Here is a 226-nt window from a genome sequence, read left to right as displayed (position 1 = left end):
CGCTGCCCGGCGGCGGGAGCGGCCCCCATGGACTTCTACGAGGCGCACCCCTCTGGCAAGGTGGATTCCGGCAGGTAAGGGGGTCGGCGGGCGCACCGCGTGCCCCTCCGGCGGGCCCACCCGTGCCGGCAGCCCGCCCCCGCGGCGGGCCAGCGGGGCCCGGGCGGGCGCACACCGTGCCCCTCCGGCGGGCCCACCCGTGCCGGCCGGCGGCCCGGCGGGCCGC

General features: G+C 83.6%; 1 protein-coding gene across 1 annotated transcript in view; it reads left to right on the top strand.

Annotated features, from left to right (window-relative positions):
* Positions 1-27: 27 nt before the first annotated feature.
* GRHL1 (grainyhead like transcription factor 1) overlaps positions 28-226 on the top strand; it is a 43,132-nt gene continuing 42,933 nt past the window's right edge. The window contains exon 1 of the mRNA XM_019471086.1: positions 28-74. Coding sequence (XP_019326631.1) covers positions 28-74 — 47 coding nt within the window. The remainder of the gene's footprint in view (positions 75-226) is intronic.

This window comes from Aptenodytes forsteri, unplaced genomic scaffold, assembly GCF_000699145.1.
Source record: "Aptenodytes forsteri isolate BGI_AS27 unplaced genomic scaffold, ASM69914v1 Scaffold94, whole genome shotgun sequence".
In the NCBI taxonomy this organism is placed as follows: Eukaryota; Metazoa; Chordata; class Aves; order Sphenisciformes; family Spheniscidae; genus Aptenodytes; species Aptenodytes forsteri.
The sequence above is the reverse complement of the archived record's forward strand: the minus strand, read 5'-3'. Positions and strand labels throughout refer to the sequence as shown.